The sequence below is a fragment of the Lolium rigidum genome, chromosome 3 (assembly GCF_022539505.1).
Source record: "Lolium rigidum isolate FL_2022 chromosome 3, APGP_CSIRO_Lrig_0.1, whole genome shotgun sequence".
In the NCBI taxonomy this organism is placed as follows: domain Eukaryota; kingdom Viridiplantae; phylum Streptophyta; class Magnoliopsida; order Poales; family Poaceae; genus Lolium; species Lolium rigidum.
Window position 1 is genome coordinate 370679407 of NC_061510.1, and position 15285 is coordinate 370694691.

Sequence of the window (15285 nt, forward strand, 5' to 3'; positions counted from 1 at the left end):
GTGGCCCCACTTCGTCTCCTCTTCGGTCTTCTGGAAGCTTCGTGGCAAAATAGGACCCTGGGCGTTGATTTCGTCCAATTCCGAGAATATTTCCTTACTAGGATTTCTCGAAACCAAAAACAGTAGAAAACAAGAATCGGCACTTCGGCATCTTGTTAATAGGTTAGTTCCAGAAAATGCACGAATATGACATAAAGTGTGCATAAAACATGTAGATATCATCAATAATGTGGCATGGAACATAAGAAATTATCGATACGTCGGAGACGTATCATTGTGCGATAACCATGTTCCTGGGGACGCCATCAACTACTCTTTGTTGAATATCATGTGAGTTGCTATGCATGTCCGTCTTGTCTGAAGTAAGGGAGATTTACCACTAAAATGGTTAGAGCATGCATAATGTTAGAGAAGAACATTGGGCCGCTAACTAAAGCCATGATCCATGGTGGAAGTTTCGATTTTGGACAAATATCCTCAATCTCATATGAGAAAATTAATTGTTGCTACATGCTTATGCATAAAAGAGGAGTCCATTATCTGTTGTCTATGTTGTCCCGGTATGGATGTCTAAGTTGAGAATAATAATCAATAGCGAGAAATCCGATGCGAGCTTTCTCCTTAGACCTTTGTACAGGCGGCATAGAGGTACCCCTTTGCGACACTTGGTTAAAACATGTGCATTGCGATGATAATCCAGGTAATCCGAGCTAATTAGGACAAGGTGCGGGCACTATTGGTATACTATGCATGAGGCTTGCAACTTGTAGGATATAATTTACATAACACATATGCTTTATTACTACCGTTGACAAAATTGTTTCTTGTTTTCAAAATCAAAGCTCTAGCACAAATATAGCAATCAATGCTTCCCTCTGCGAAGGGCCATTCTTTTACTTTTATGTTGAGTCAGTTCACCTATTTCTCTTCACCTCAAGAAGCAAACACTTGTGTGAACTGTGCATTGATTCCTACATACTTGCATATTGCACTTGTTATATTACTTTACATTGACAACTATCCATGAGATATACATGTTACAAGTTGAAATCAACCGCTGAAACTTAATCTTCCTTTATGTTGCTTCAATACCTTTACTTTGAATTATTACTTTATGAGTTAACTCTTATGCAAGACTTATTGATGCTTGTCTTGAAGTACTATTCATGAAAAGTCTTTGCTTTATGATTCATTTGTTTACTCATGTCATATACATTGTTTTGATCGCTGCATTCATTACATATGCTTACAATAGTATGATCAAGGTTATGATGGCATGTCACTCCAGAAATTATCTTTGTTATCGTTTACTCGCTCGGGATGAGCAGAAACTAAGCTTGGGGATGCCGATACGTCTCCGACGTATCGATAATTTCTTATGTTCCATGCCACATTATTGATGATATCTACATGTTTTATGCATACTTTATGTCATATTTATGCATTTTCCGGCACTAACCTATTAACGAGATGCCGAAGAGCCGATTGTCTGTTCTGCTGTTTTTGGTTTCAGAAATCCTAGTAAGGAAATATTCTCGGAATTGGACGAAATCAACGCCCGAGGGCCTATTTTCACACGAAGCTTCCGGAAGACCGAAGGGAAGACGAAGTGGGGCCACGGGCGCCGCCACACTAGGGCGGCGCGGCCCAAGCGGGCCCGCGCCGGCCTAGCGTGTGGGCCCCGTGTGGCCCCCCGACCTGCCCTTCCGCCTACATATAGTCTTCGTCGCGAAACCCCGCATCCGAGAGCCACGATACGGAAAACCTTCCGCAGACGCCGCCGCCGCCAATCCCATCTCGGGGGATTCAGGAGATCGCCTCCGGCACCCTGCCGGAGAGGGGAATCATCTCCCGGAGGACTCTTCACCGCCATGGTCGCCTCCGGAGTGATGAGTGAGTAGTTCACACCTGGACTATGGGTCCATAACAGTAGCTAGATGGTTGTCTTCTCCTCATTATGCTTCATTGTCGGATCTTGTGAGCTGCCTAACATGATCAATATCATCTATCTGTAATGCTATATGTTGTGTTTGTTGGGATCCGATGGATAGAGAATACTATGTTATGTTGATTATCAATCTATCTATGTGTTGTTTATGATCTTGCATGCTCTCCGTTATTAGTAGAGGCTCTGGCCAAGTTTTTACTCTTAACTCCAAGAGGGAGTATTGATGCTCGATAGTGGGTTCATGCCTCCATTAAATCTGGGACAGTGACATAAAGTTCTAAGGTTGTGGATGTGCTGTTGCCACTAGGGATAAAACATTGATGCTATATCCGAGGATGTAGTTATTGATTACATTACGCACCATACTTAATGCAATTGTCTGTTGTTTGCAACTTAATACTGGAAGGGGTTCGGATGATAACTTCGAAGGTGGACTTTTTAGGCATAGATGCATGCTGGATAGCGGTCTATGTACTTTGTCATAATGCCCAATTAAATCTCACAATACTCATCATATCATGTATGTGCATTGTCATGTCCTCTCTATTTGTCAATTGCCCAACTGTAATTTGTTCACCCAACATGCTATTTATCTGGGAGAGACACCTCTAGTGAACTGTGGATCCCGGTCCATTCTTTTACATCGAATACAAATCTGCTGCAATACTTGTTCTAATATTTTCTGCAAACAATCATCATCCACACTATACATCTAATCCTTTGTTACAGCAAGCCGGTGAGATTGACAACCTCACTGTTTCGTTGGGGTAAAGTACTTTGGTTGTGTTGTGCAGGTTCCACGTTGGCGTCGGAATCCCTGGTGTTGCGCCGCACTACATCTCGCCGCCATCAACCTTCAACGTGCTTCTTGGCTCCTACTGGTTCGATAAACCTTGGTTTCTTACTGAGGGAAAACTTGCCGCTGTACGCATCACACCTTCCTTTTGGGGTTCCCAACGGACGCGTGCTGTACGCGTATCACCATGTAAGCCGCGAATCCTCCAGGAGGAGCTCCCATGCCCGCTGGAGAGGGTGCGGGAGAAGTTCATTGGTGTCGGCGGGAGAGGCGGTATTGTTGGAATTGGGTGGGGAAGGGGCGGAGTGGCCTTTCATCGCCGGTAGATCGCCTCCACTTGCGCGAGGAAGGTCGAAACCGTGCGCACTGGAGATGATTCAGCTCAGCGATTGGTTTTCGCACTCATCGTCTCGGTCGCCGAGCTAAATATGCCAGACTCGATAGCAAGTTATCTCGCACGCTGAAATCTTTTTACCACACCCTAAGTTTATAGCGTCTACTGGAGCGCCAATTTCCACCTCCCGTGCAAAAAATAAATAATTTTGGTGATGCTCTAAAATACTCCTCCGGGCTGTTCCTCGAATTTTGAGTACTACGGGGCTCGGGACGTAAAATTCTACTCGAGAAAACTTCCCAAAAGACCCCCTCGTCTTTCCCCACTCCGATCCACTCCCTACAACCTCCGATCTCTCCGGCGTCCGAGCTCCTCCCAAACCTCGGCTCGAAATGGCGACCACCGCCGGCGCGCCGCCGACGGCAATGGACGAGAAGGCTCGGCGCACGCGCGATCTCCTGGCCAGTTTTTACAACACCGACCCCGCGGCCGCCGGCGCTGTTCCCGCTTCCCCGGCGCGGCCCTCCCCGGCCGCCTCCTCCGTCTCGCCGCTCGAATCCATCAACTCTGCCTCCTTCAACCCCGATGTCTACATGGACGTCCTGGTTCGTCCACCTGTTCTCTGCTTCCACCTTACGTGGTCTGTCAGATCCAGCTCTCCCTGTCTCGGGCGGATCTTATCAATGGGCATGCTTTGGATTGACTGCTAACGAGTATGATAAGCTTGCAATGCCTGCTAATTGCTAGACTCTGGTTATAATTTGCCTAATTGATGCACATCGCACAAATGCATATTGTCTGCTCGAAATCCAGTATACTTGTAATCTATTTACGTGATGTGTAAGTCGAGTAGTTAAGATGCTGAAAAATTGAATGCAGTTCGTTCTTAGAGCTTTCTTGGGAGATGGGCTCTGGAGATATGTAATCTGAGACCAGCCACGTAGATGTCGAGGACATGGTAACTATGCCTGTTCATTTGAAAATTGAAACCAGAATGTCAAATTAGATTTATTTCAACAGTATGTAGTCCTAAAGAGTGCTGTTTTCATAATTATTTTGTCGAATGATGCATATCGATATAGAATGGGTCTCCCTTAACCCCAACTGAATTTATTTAGAAAGGAGTGTGGTATCTAGGTCACGGGACGGTGTTCAACTCAAATGTCAATTTGTCTGCCATTGTACTTATGCATTTATGTTCTGTACTTTAGATTGATCACATTCTGATCATTGATAAGTTCCTGTACGAGCTACCCATGTTGAATTGCTTAGTTATCCGCACTGTTCCTTGCAGTGTTGGCTTACCGTGAATGGTTTTATGTGAAACCTGAAATGGTTTTGAGTTTTTTTTTTTTCAGATGAACTTTGTCTGCTAGTTCTTGTTGATTATTAAAACAGGGTAGTAGGACACATGAAACCAGAGTTTTGCTTGGTAGTTCAGGAATTTAAGAGGACAAATCTGACCTTTTGTGTTCGTTAGGTGCAACAATCAAACTTGGAAGGCCTTCTGCAGGGGCATGTGAAAATGGCTGCCGAGATCAAGAACCTGGACACAGACTTACAGATGCTAGTATACGAGAACTATAACAAGTTTATAAGTGCAACTGACACTATAAAAAGGTGATGGGATTTCTTTGTAGTGATGGCTCACTATTCCCCTTCCTTCTTTTAGTGAGTTTGAGGTTGTAGTGCAATTACCTGCTATAGTTGTAATATTCTTTATATACCAATGTTGTTCTGCAGGATGAAGACTAACATTGTTGGTATGGAGACAAACATGGAACAACTACTTGGAAAGGTTTGCATTGTGATGTTACTGATGTATTCTTTGTGACATAGTTGAACCAATCCGCCTTCTTTTTTTGCCAGATAACATCAGTGCAATCAAGAAGTGATACAGTGAACACATCTCTTTTCAACAAAAGGGAAAACATAGAGAAATTACACCGTACACGCAATCTTCTCCGGAAAGTTCAAGTAAAATCCTGTTCTATTTGTGCTATTCTTCTCAAAGATTAATGGTATATGCCTAATCATTTACTCCCTCCGTCCCACGAAAGTTGTCTTAAGTTTATAAAAATTTGGATGTATCTAGACGCTATCTAGTATGTAGATACATCCATATTTTGACAAATCTATGACAAGTTTCATGGACGGGGGGAGTATTATGTTTATTCTCAACAATGATTTATACAGACAAGTTAAACTATGCAGCCAGCAATTGCAAGTTAGTTAAAGCTAAAGTTGTATTCTATTGCTTTCCATAGATACCATAACCCTGCCCATGTTATGGTGGTTCAGTTAACCTACCTATGCTGTGAATTTTGTCATCATATGTTCATAATTAGATGTTACACTTGGCATAAAATTTCAAGGTAAACTGTTTAGCTACTTTGAGTCGTCTTCTGTTTGAAGCAAGTGCAGCACATTAGCTGTGCTGTTGTGCATGTTGTAGTTTATTTCATTTGGAGTTGGCCTTAGGGTAGCTGGACCATTAATCTTAACATCTTTACATTACTCGTTTGTTTGTGTGGTTGCCTCTCATCCATCATTTCATCCCAAAGACCTTTTACATGATCCCTGGAATCATGTTACCTTGTCATAAAAACCATCATGAGTTTTTGTTTTAGTTGAAGATATTTTTGTTCTGGACTGCTCTTTGACATTTTTGTTACCTGAGCTCTTTTATATTTGCAGAAGATATGTAGAGATCAACAAACTTTTGGTAATGTTAATTTTCATTATTTTTCTTGCAGTTCATATATGATTTGCCAACTCGGCTGAACAAATGTATCAAGGCAGAAGCATATGCGGATGCTGTCAAATTTTTTACTGGAGCAAAACCTATTTTTGAGGTTAGTTTGAGCTATTTCATCTTATAAACTTCCTTGATGCCCTTTGAGCACTATCTTCATTTTCTTCTTTCTGGTAGGCCTACGGTGATTCATCCTTTCAAGATTGTAAAAAGGCATCCGAGGAGGCTATGGATATAGTTATACAACACCTTCAGGTAATTGTCTATATTCTGTCTCAGATTTGTATGGAAGGGCTAATATTAATTTTTACAACTATAATTCCAGTCTTTTCCCCTTGCCACAGCACATATAGGCTAATTCCTACTCGTACTTTTTACATGTTAAATAATTGTGTTATCCTAATTGTGTCATGATGTTTCTGGTGTTTATCTTTAATTATCTTGAGTAAATTTGCAGGCAAAGTTGTACTCAGATTCTGAACCTATTGAAGCAAGAGCAGAAGCTGTGGTGCTTCTTAAACAACTTAATTTTCCTGTATGTATTTTGTCTATCTTTTTATTATTTGCATGCCAGTTTTGGTTCCGTGTAGCTCTCACTTTGCCCTTCTTACACACAAAACTTCATAATTTTGCTCCTCCTTCCACCTATCCTCACTTGTCTACACTACCGATTGGTAGGATGAGCACTGGCTTGTCAGAGACCACCTATCCTCACTTGTCTACACTACTGATTGGTAGGATGGGCAGTGGCTTGTCAGAGAAGCGTATGTAGATTGCATTGAATACAAAATGTGTACCGTTAACAGTGGTCACTACTTTGTTCACACTTAGACACACAATTTTTTCCTACTAGTATGGTGTCTTAATAATCACTATGTGACCCTCAAGCATGAACTTCTCTGATATATGCAATAAAGCCGCAAAACAAGCAAAATCCTTGAACATATGCAAGATATCTAAAAATGTGGGATGATAGAATGATAACTGGTTTGTGCTCATAATGTCTTGTGCTTATACAATTTATACATGTAATAACCCTGCCAGATAGCCTTGTGAAATTTCCAAACTTTACAATTGTTTGTTATGAACCTTCCCTTGCATCTAGGCAGATGATGTGATTTATTTGTAGCACAGGTAAGTGTGGCCTGTTAGTCAGAGATCAGTTTAGTAAATGGCCATGCCATTCCAAAAAAACATTTCCCCTGATGCAAATATTGTTGGGCATTTTAACAACTACCATCTCTATTCATCACTCTTCCAAGGGGGCACTTTCAATTACTCAAACAAGGTTGTGTAACTACATTGAATCATTGTTTGTAGAACGTGCTAGGAACTACGTGTATGTTATGGCTTGACAGTGAATGACTGAAAATAACAACCACATGACCTTTTTTTATCTGTTCACAAAGTATTCAAATAATAACTGCGGCACGTTACATAATTATTATGTGCATATGGAACTCAGAGCTTGTGCTCATGTTAGGCTGATAGAAATGCAACTCTGTTTGCATATGTTGCCATTTGTTCTTTGAATCTCATCTTACTAATTTATGTTCTATCTTTGGACAGGTGGACAACCTAAAATCAAGCCTACTTGAGAAACTCGAAGATTGCCTTCTAAATTTCCAGAACAAGCCCACAAATGTATGTATGCTAAATATGAGATCGAATAAACAACTTACATTTTATTTTGGGTGGAAATTCTGTAATGTGGCACCAATTCAGCTTCCGTTGCCTAAGTTATGACTTTGGTGGTGCAAGTAAATCATCTAATATTGTTCAAACATAAAAATCTTGTCTATTTGTAGCACTCAGGTTACAATCATTTTTGCCAACTTCTATATCATTAAATCATCTAATACTCTCTTCTATATTTATCTTAGGCTTCAATTGGTGATATTTCCAAGACATTCCGTGCTTATCTCATAATATTTCCTGATTCAGAAAGACGTCTCATTGAACTTGCTCATGCTTTGTTCACAAAGTAAGCCTTATATATTTTATAAATTGTATTATTGGACCATTTGCTATTTTTAGATCATAGATGACTACTTCCTGTTCATGGTACCTGCCATTATAGAACCGAGAATAATAGCTGAAGTGATTACTAAGCAGTACACTAAACAGGAAGTAATTTAATTTTGAATAGTTGAGACTGAAGTAGTGCATCATAGCACATTGCATCTCCAGTTCTCAATGCACCTTTAGCGTGCTTATTGTGTTTATTGCTTGATTTGCAAAGCCTCTTTTTCTCTGCGAACATTTTAGTGGGTCAGAGTCTTTTTTCAGAAGATGCATTTCTTTGTCACCAAATCCAACAATTGGCTTAAACATCCTACCTGAGCTATCTCACTTTATTTTTGGCTCAAGTGTTCTGAAAATTGCACGGTTCGTATTGTTTTTGCATAGAAAGTCATTTTACAATCTAAGCTCATGTATTTGGACAAGGTATGTTATTGGTTTGGTTTGACTGCTCGCATTTTTTTTTTCCGAGGAAACTTTTTAAGGGATGTCCCAATAGTATATAGCAACCCAAATTCGTGTTCTAGGCTGCCTTCATCTGCTGTCATAATATTGTGGTCTGAGGTGCCAGAATGACGAATGAACCATATCTGGCGCTCTAGTGTAATTCATGGACAACCTGATGCATGTTTTGTACTACTACCTCGGTCCCAATGCATGTTGTGCCCTCAATTTTGTGTCTTAACCTTACCACTAATTTGACCAATAATACATGTCTCACCTGTTCTAAAAATTATATCATTAGGAACTTTATTCAAGTACAAATTCAGTGATATAAGTTTCGTGAAACATAATCCATGTTTCTTTGGCCAAATTGATGGTCAAACTTAGACCTCGAAAAGCCTGTGCACCACCTAAAATAGGGATGGAGGGAGTCCAAGTTCAACACAGGAGTGGGGGACCGAATTAATCTATGTGAAGTTAAATATTTTCTTATCTCTTGGGCAATAGTTGCCTGCACATACATATACCTTTGATTTTTAGTGAGCTGATACATATTCCGTGCTGCAGAATGGGGATGCAAAAATCACTACAGTATGACATTGTGTTAGATCAACTGAAACTTGTCTTTCAACGAGGCTCCCTTTTGGCTTTTGCTTTTTGTTTTTCTTACATCTATACTATTGGAAATTCAATCCATATACATTTGTCTTATTTTTTCTTCTTTTCATGAAGCCGCTATGAAACAGTCAGAGAGACTCTGAAGGAAAGAATTCCATCAACAGATCTGTTGGCAATTCTACGTAAGAGCTTTATGTGTTATAGTACCATCATAATATTTTTTATAGTAGATAAATAATAATATTGTTACCTCTATGGGCTCCTCTATTTTTCTTGTAAAGACAAATAATTTTGTTCCTTTTAGATCTCTTAGTCATTTGTCATTATGCGAAGCTTACAAAGGGCATTGTGCACGAAATACCATACTGATTTGCTACATAGGTTATGATGCTAAGTAAGTTTCAATATGGCACCCAAGCATTTTATAACGATTTACTTTATTTCCAGTTATATTGTACTGTGTAATGGGAGGGTGATTGCAAAGCAGTGGTCTTAAAATTCATGGAACTTTGGTTAAGTTTTAAAGAAAATTACTAACTATTTAAATTTAAATTGTTGTTGATATTTAACTCTTAACTTGACAAAATCCGTATGTTTCTTGTCAGAGATTTAGTGTTAGTAATGTTGCTATAATTGAATGTATTGGTGGTGCTTTTACCTTTAGTTCCTATGCATATTAAGTTTTTTACCTTGAGTGACCATGCACATTAAGAGGATACTACTGTGGGTTTTCAAAGATCATTGCATTTCTATTGACTCAATCTTGCTACAACTTGATGGTTATAGGAGGCTTATGGGAGGACGCAACTGCCATCGACGAAGTTATACCAGAGGCAGCGCTGCCAGCTTTTTCCTTGGAGGTTTTTTCTGCACCCTGTAACAGTTGCATTCATGTTTCAATCATAATATACCATTTAGGAGACGAATTATCCGTTCTGTTACGTGCTTACCAAAATCTATACTATCTGATTTCATATTATGTCGCTAGTTAATTTGCTTTCCCTTAAATTAGGTACACTTACATGGCTAAATATATGTAATTTTCTCCATTCTGTAGTGTTATGTTGATCCTTTCTGGTTGTGTCTTACTTCAGAATATTGGTTGAAGCCTTATTGCTTTTTTTTTCCCTGGCTGGTTTGTTGTTAGCTGTTACCACTTAGTTAAAGGGAATAGAGGAACAAGGGAAAGTGCTTGTGGAGGCAAAACATGTTAACTGTTAATTCTGTCCCGTTCTTGAAGACGGCATTGGAGTGCACAGACCCACCAATTGGCACGGCGCACAGACCCACAAATTGACACGGTTAGGTTTAGCTGTGGATTCACCCTGCATTTGATAGTCCTGTTACCTACGATCATTTATGATGGACTGGAAACAGAAGCTTGTCCAGTTTACTTAATTGACAGAAGTTTGCCTTCTAAGGTGTTTTGTTGTTAAGTATTGTTCGTTTGTTCATGACTATTCAAGCACTGGTTGCTAGTGGTGCATCAGATATGAGATATCTTATCTTAACAACTCATGTGATTCGCAAATCTTTTTGGTATGATATATTAAGTTTCTTTTTCTCCCTCACATGTTCTTATTCAGTGGATACACTTTATTTTGTTCAGTTCCCTTCTGTAGTTGCTTATATGAGGCATCCATTTCTATAAATCTTTGTATATTTCTCGATGCTGATTTAACATGTAACGGTGTCTTTTCTGTGTAGACTACTCGAGACATTATTAAGCAACACATAGCAACTGCCTTTCTTCATCTTCAAACTGAAATATCAGGTTGCTCACCTCCCACATCAGTTTGTTTTCATTATTTGCAATTTTCGTGCAGAACCAAATGTACCCTTTGATTACAGTTCAGCTTTCATTTGACAGCAACTCATTTTGATTTAGTTTGTAATAGTACAAATATATTTGGAAATAAGAAAGTATGTACTTGAAAACTTATATCTATTGGGCATGGCTGAGCAGATGTACTGGTCAGAACACACTCAACATCAAACGAGAAGTTGGAAGAGTCACAGCTGCAAACTGCCATGGAAAAAAGCAAAATTAAAGTATCCCAAGGGTGCATAGATCTCCTGCAGGTATATATCTGGAAGCCTAAAAAGCGTGACCATTCATTTCCATCGATATTATGTCGAATAAAATGTAACGTAGTTCTGCACAAGTACATGCTTCTGTTAGAGGATCCTTATACAGTTATACTCTATTTCATTGTTCTCGTTTGCCTATGTTTCCTTTAGGAATTCCATCACCTTATAGATGGCGATACAGAGTTGATAGTAAAGCTGAAAGATTTGATTATTGATTGGGTACAAGAAGGTTTTCAAGATTTCTTTCAGAAACTTGATGGACATTTTCATCTGCTTTCTGGGAGAAGCAAGAGTTTCTCTCAAGAGTCAAATTCTGTAGATTCTGTGCAAATCGACAAGATTCCAACAGTGTTGGTGCTTATGCTTGCACAGCTTTGTGTTTTCATAGAACAGACAACAATTCCTAAAGTGACGGAGGTATATTTCTGCACTTGTTGACAGCCTCGCTTCTTACATTTTGCATACTGGACTCAAGTGAATGTGCACTGAATGATTCTTAACTTTGTTATCGTTTTTAGGATTTGGCTGCTTCTTTCTCTGGAGGTGGGGCACGCAGCTATGAATATGGACCACCTTTTGTACCCGGGGAGATATGTCGGCTATATCGCTCATCTGGGGAGAAATTTTTGCACCATGTAGGCATACATCTTCCATACCTTCCTTTCCCTTACACAGTGTTATTTGAATTCTTAGTCAATAGTGCTTTTTTCTGTATAGACTGGTGGTATGCTCTCTATGTGCCATATGGTGAAACTATTCATATTGAAAAGGAAAAGGTTTATATGGCTTGGCGGACTAGCGCTTTCACATTTTTGGATTGTTATCGTAGCAAAGTGACATGCACTATTATAATCGAGAATCGTGTGATGGATCTGCCCTGTTTTGGTCTGTTCTGAATTTTCTGAGAATTGTTTACCCATTTTTTCAGCTCTGGAAGATGAAAGTAATGTAACTGCATGCAGAATGTTGAGTATGTGAAGGAACTTAGAATAACCTTCTGTCATGATAAGCTGTCAGCCGTAATATTGTTATTTGGTCTAGAATGTTGAACTTACAATTTTCAGTAACCATGACACAGTTCACATGTGGTGGAACTATGTTGCATTTTGCGATAGAGCATAGTTGGAATCATTTACGTAATTCAAGTTTTTGTTGTCTGAGAGTGGCTGCCTTTTATTCTCTTTAGAAGTACGTCTTTGTTTATATGGATATATAGCTGATTTTTTTTTCTGGGATCAGTACATAAATATGAAGACTCAGAAGATCTCCAAACTTCTTAATAAGCGATTTTCAACACCGGTCTGGATAAAGGTTAGTTATCATATTCAACATGAAGCATTTTTAGTCATTGACCATTCAGCTATTCTGGTTTTTGCTCAAGTTTGTATTTACTTCTGTTTATATTTGACCAAAACAGCACAAGGAACCACGGGAAGTTAACATGTTTGTTGATCTACTTCTCCTAGAGGTTTGTTCAGTTCTTTATCCTATTGGATCGCTCTGTTTCTGATGCTGACGCACTTATAAATCCAAAATTGAGCATGAATTATCTTGTACTTCTGTTCGAGGAGTCTTGAAAACTGATGCTTACGTCCCATGCTCACTACTGCATATGATTGCACCTGCTTTTCAAAAACATGAGCTCATGTTGGAAATTCTTGTTGTAGTCTCTAATAGTACTAATATCTGTTTTTAACCCTGCAGTTCAATGGTGTAGTATCTGAAGTCAAGCAGATCTTGCCTGGTTTAATTCGACGACATCGGCATTCTGATAGCACTGGCAGCACCACTTCCTCAAGAAGCAATCCAATGCGAGAGGACATGTTGAACCGATCAAACACAACACGTACTAGAAGTCAGTTTCTAGAAAATCATCTAGCAAAATTATTCGAACAGAAAATGGAAATATTCACGAAAGTTGAATACACACAGGTGGATATCTGCTTCACTTTCCTGCTATATAACTCATGAAATTGCCTATTTTCCTTTCTGTTTTATGAAATTTGTAATACCTTAGGAGGTAGGATGTTTGGATCCCTTGTTGATTAGAAATCTTTCTCCTTGCTAGTATAAACGTATCAAGTTGATCCCATTGATCATTCAATGTTCAGTATTTGAATTAGGGCTCTACAATGCAACTGCCACCAGAGTTAGGGCAGAAGTTAGTTACTACTACTCCCAGTCACATGAACTTGTCACAGTGGCAATTGCATGGTCAGTTTTTGTTTTTTAGTCGTAGACCAACTGTATCTTTTCGATTGCCTGGAATGATCCCATGAAAAAGATGAGTACATCTTACTGGATCATCCTATTTTTTTTTTCATAATGTTAAACTCTTCGAAGTACATCGTCGCATAAATTAATCGACAACTTTTCACATTCTAAAGAAGGTCATGTATGTCGCAGTGGTAGAGTATCTACACTTTTGTCCTCGAGGTCCTGGATTCAAATCAGCCTCTTTGCATAAAAAGCAAGGGAAAGGATGCCTAGAAATTCCCTTCCCCAGACCCCACACTGTGTGGGAGCTTTCAGCATTTGGTACGCCCTTTTTATGCACATTTTAAATTAAAAAACATAAAACAAATTCATAGGAATACAAAGAACTGTTCTCTAGAAAGCCATCACAGTCCAAATGCACTGGAGGCGGCTTGAGCACATCCAGCTCTCAGACCAGGCTGACACCATGATCTGGAGATGGAGCAACAATGGCGCCTACTCCGCTAGCTCCAGCTACAAAGCCATGTTCCATGGTTCCCTGCTCTGCGAAGCCTGGCAACTAACCTGGAAGACCCGGGCGCCTCACAGTGTCAAATTCTTCCATTGGTTGGCGCACCTCGACCGGTGCTGGACGGCCGAGCGCCTTCAGCGATGGGGACTGCCGCACCACGCCAGGTGCCTGCTCTGCGACCAGGAGATGGAAACGATACAGCACCTCTTCACTGGCTGTAGCTTTGCCTGTCAGGTGTGGTTCGAGATCCTCTCATGGCTGCGCGCCACCTGCAGGCCACCGGACCAAGACGACACGCTGACCTCCTGGTGGCTCCAAGCTAGGCAAGCGACACCTACAACCCTACGCAATGGACTTGCCTCGATGGCGCTGCTTATCCCGTGGATGATCTAGAAGGAACGCAATGGCTGTGTCTTCGACGGCGCAACACCCTCCCTCAATGGCGTGGTGACCAAGATCCGTGAGGAGGCAAGCATCTGGGCGAGAGCTGGAGCGCGAGGCCTGCGTGTCATTTTGCCGAACAGTTGGGATGTACACTAATTCGTCCGAGTTTTTGCCTTTTGCCTTTTCTGTTCTGCCCCCCCCCCTTTGGTGGGCTGTAACTGATAAGACTTTGTTCATCTCCTTCTTTTCATTGAAATGAAACGCAAAGGCTTTTTGCATTTTCTCGAAAAAAAAAACACTCCAAATGCAGCACAAGTCACAGAGTGCATCTTCTGAATGAGGGCATACATCCGCTCACTGATTGAATTTGCTGATGCTTGCCAGTAGAAATGCTTTATCAAATTTGTGATTAACTTGCTAGGTGATCATGTATAATTTTTTCTTTTAGTTGCATGTACAGCAGTTTACAGTAATTTCTTGTGCGATGAATAAATTTCAGGAGTCTGTAATTTCTGCCGTCCTGAAGCTTTGCCTGAAAAGTTTGCAAGAATTTGTCCGGCTTCAGACTTTCAACAGAAGTGGATTTCAGCAGATTCAGTTGGATATGGAATTTCTGAAGAGCTCCCTTAAGGAGTTTATTGATGATGAAGCAGCTATAAGCTTCTTACTTAAAGAGGTTAGATACCACCTAACATTGATCACTGGTTTCTGTATGGAATCAATACAAGAAAATTTAGTATGTCTCTTTTTGCATATTACGCCTACTTGTAACTTGGTTTTTATGTAGACACTAAGGATAATACATATCTGCACACATCACATGTGAATAGGAGTTAGGATCTTTAGGGTGAAAAGAAACTGTTGCATATGTAGTTTGCTGTTGTGAATCTGTCTCTGGAAGATGTTTGAACATTTATTATTTCCCCCTCTTTTGCAGGTGAACAATGCTGCACACGAAAGATGTCTTGACCCAATACCTCTCGAGGCCCCAATACTAGATAAGCTCATAAATGCAAAACTAGCAAAAATTAAAGAGCAAGGCCCAAATGTATAGTAGCTATGTACACATTGTATCACTCAGCAGCATTCAGTTTCACTTGATTTAATACACACTGTTCAGAGCTATGTGCATATAGTTGTGGGCTTCTTGTAGCATGCCACCATT

The 15285-nt window shown here is 40.1% G+C and overlaps 1 protein-coding gene across 1 annotated transcript; it reads left to right on the top strand.

Annotated features, from left to right (window-relative positions):
- The first annotated feature begins 3436 nt into the window (after window positions 1-3436).
- Window positions 3437-15285, top strand: LOC124704270 (vacuolar protein sorting-associated protein 51 homolog). Its single transcript, XM_047236515.1, has 20 exons — window positions 3437-3683; window positions 4559-4698; window positions 4822-4876; window positions 4948-5055; window positions 5835-5933; window positions 6011-6088; window positions 6291-6368; window positions 7403-7477; window positions 7717-7817; window positions 9032-9099; window positions 9704-9777; window positions 10625-10691; window positions 10884-10999; window positions 11159-11425; window positions 11527-11643; window positions 12248-12319; window positions 12426-12476; window positions 12713-12940; window positions 14620-14796; window positions 15058-15285. Exons 1-20 carry the CDS (start codon window positions 3471-3473, stop codon window positions 15172-15174), a joined length of 2301 nt encoding a protein of 766 aa, XP_047092471.1. The 5' UTR covers window positions 3437-3470; the 3' UTR covers window positions 15175-15285.